Source organism: Octodon degus, unplaced genomic scaffold (assembly GCF_000260255.1).
Source record: "Octodon degus isolate 3935 unplaced genomic scaffold, OctDeg1.0 scaffold00146, whole genome shotgun sequence".
Lineage (NCBI taxonomy): Eukaryota > Metazoa > Chordata > Mammalia > Rodentia > Octodontidae > Octodon > Octodon degus.
Window position 1 is genome coordinate 4,257,956 of NW_004524722.1, and position 1,939 is coordinate 4,259,894.

Sequence of the window (1,939 nt, forward strand, 5' to 3'; positions counted from 1 at the left end):
TATTCTCTTTTATGTAGGTACCTATAAATATATTTAGGTCTAGCTATAAAATGTCAGGAATCTTTTAAAAGCCCAGGTTTTGTCACTCTGTTTAGTGCTATTCATCTACCTCACTGGAGGGCAATGCCATATCTAAGAAAATGGGCAATGGGTATGCATTTAATTGAAGACCAGGATGAGAATTACCACTGATTTTACTGTATGGACTATGGAAAAAAGTAACATTTTTGTTTCTTGTTATTACAGGACATGGTAATTTTTCCTGAGGAAATTTTGCTTCAATTGCTATGCCATTCTTTAACCAGAGTATTTTCCACCCTTCTGTCTTTTTCCTCACTGGCATCCCTGGTTTTGAAACTTCCCCCTTCTGGGTTTCCATCCCTTTTTGCTGTCTCTATGCCATCGCCATTTCTGGGAACGCCATGATCCTGCTTGTCATCATTACCGAGCCCAGCCTTCATGAACCTATGTACTATTTCCTGTCCATGTTGTCCTTCACAGACCTAGGTCTATGCCTATCTACGCTGGTGACCATGTTGGGTATTTTTTGGTTCAATGCTCGACAAATTAGCCTTGATGCTTGCCTTGGCCAAATGTTCTTTATCCATGGCTTTACATGCATGGAGTCCTCAGTCCTCCTGGCCATGGCCTTTGACCGCTTCATTGCCATTTGCAATCCATTAAGGTATGCCATGATCTTAACCAGCTCACGGATCATCAAGGTGGGCATTGCAATAGTTATTCGGGGGACAGCAGCTCTGGTGCCTTTACTCTTGCTCCTCAAGCGCCTGTCCTTCTGCCGTAGTCATGTGCTCCACCATTCCTACTGTTTCCACCCTGATGTGATGAAGCTTTCATGCACAGACACCAGGATCAACAGTGCTTTTGGTTTGGCCATTGTTATCTCTACTGCTGGCGTGGACTCTGTCTTGATCCTGCTCTCCTACGTTCTGATCATTCACTCTGTGCTGAGCATTGCATCCACGGAGGAGCGCAAAAAGGCTTTTGGTACTTGTGTCTCCCACATCAGCGCTGTTGCCATCTTCTACATCCCCTTGATCAGCTTATCACTCGTGCATAGATTTGGAAAGCAGGCTCCACCCCTTGTGCACACCCTCATTGCCAATGTTTATCTGCTCATCCCTCCTGTAATGAATCCCATAATCTACAGTGTGAGGACCAAGCAAATTCGCAAGGCTGTGCTTAAATTATTCTTTTCTAAGCTAGTTTAGTTAAGTTTCAGGGTATCCCTTAGGAAATCCTTCTGATCCATATTTGATCATTCACTAATATGCATTATCACTGCATTTGAAGAAGCTTGTTAATACATGGTTTCTACCTATTCTGATGAACTAGTAACTATTTTCACAGTTTTAGAGTATAGATTGCTCGAGGATAGACACTTCATCTTTTGTACTTGTGACCCTCTCAGGAATACTGCATTTGGCACAGTATGGGATGATGGTTAAGATACATCTCCAGGCAAGGACAACTGAGTTCTTACCTTGCAGTGCTGATTGCCTCACCTCTAGTATGAGGTATGTGACTGAGGTTTCAATTAAAAAAAAAGTTATTGCAAACATACATTGGCATTAGTTACTCTTAAAATACTGCCTCTCTTGGAACAGTTATCTCATTGTTCTTGACACTTTATGGAGTCACTGTGGAAGGCCTCTTTTGTGGGTGCATTGCCAGGTGTGACTGCTACTTCTCAATGCTGTTCAACATGAAACCAGGCTTATACAAATGTTGTAGTGAGACCTTATTCACTTATTCACTGGATCAAGCGCCATGTGATTCTTGCTCTTCCTTAAAGTAGAACGGACCATAAAAGTTAAAAGTTTTAAACTGATTTATGTTATTGAAGCAACTGTAACAGTATAACTAAATATATTCACGGAAGAGGACTTACATTACTGCTTCAGAAAGTGGCAAGAAC

The 1,939-nt window shown here is 41.8% G+C and overlaps 1 protein-coding gene across 1 annotated transcript; it reads left to right on the forward strand.

Annotated features, from left to right (window-relative positions):
- Positions 1 to 287: 287 nt before the first annotated feature.
- On the forward strand, positions 288 to 1,232 carry LOC101583969 (olfactory receptor 51F2-like). The gene has a single exon (XM_004642081.1). The coding sequence runs from the start codon at positions 288 to 290 to the stop codon at positions 1,230 to 1,232; it is 945 nt and encodes a 314-aa protein (XP_004642138.1).
- Positions 1,233 to 1,939: the final 707 nt, after the last annotated feature.

Coding starts and splice junctions, on each gene's coding strand:
- LOC101583969 (XM_004642081.1), top strand. CDS start 288: ATGCCATTCTTTAACCAGAGTATTTTCCACCCTTCTGTCTTTTTCCTC.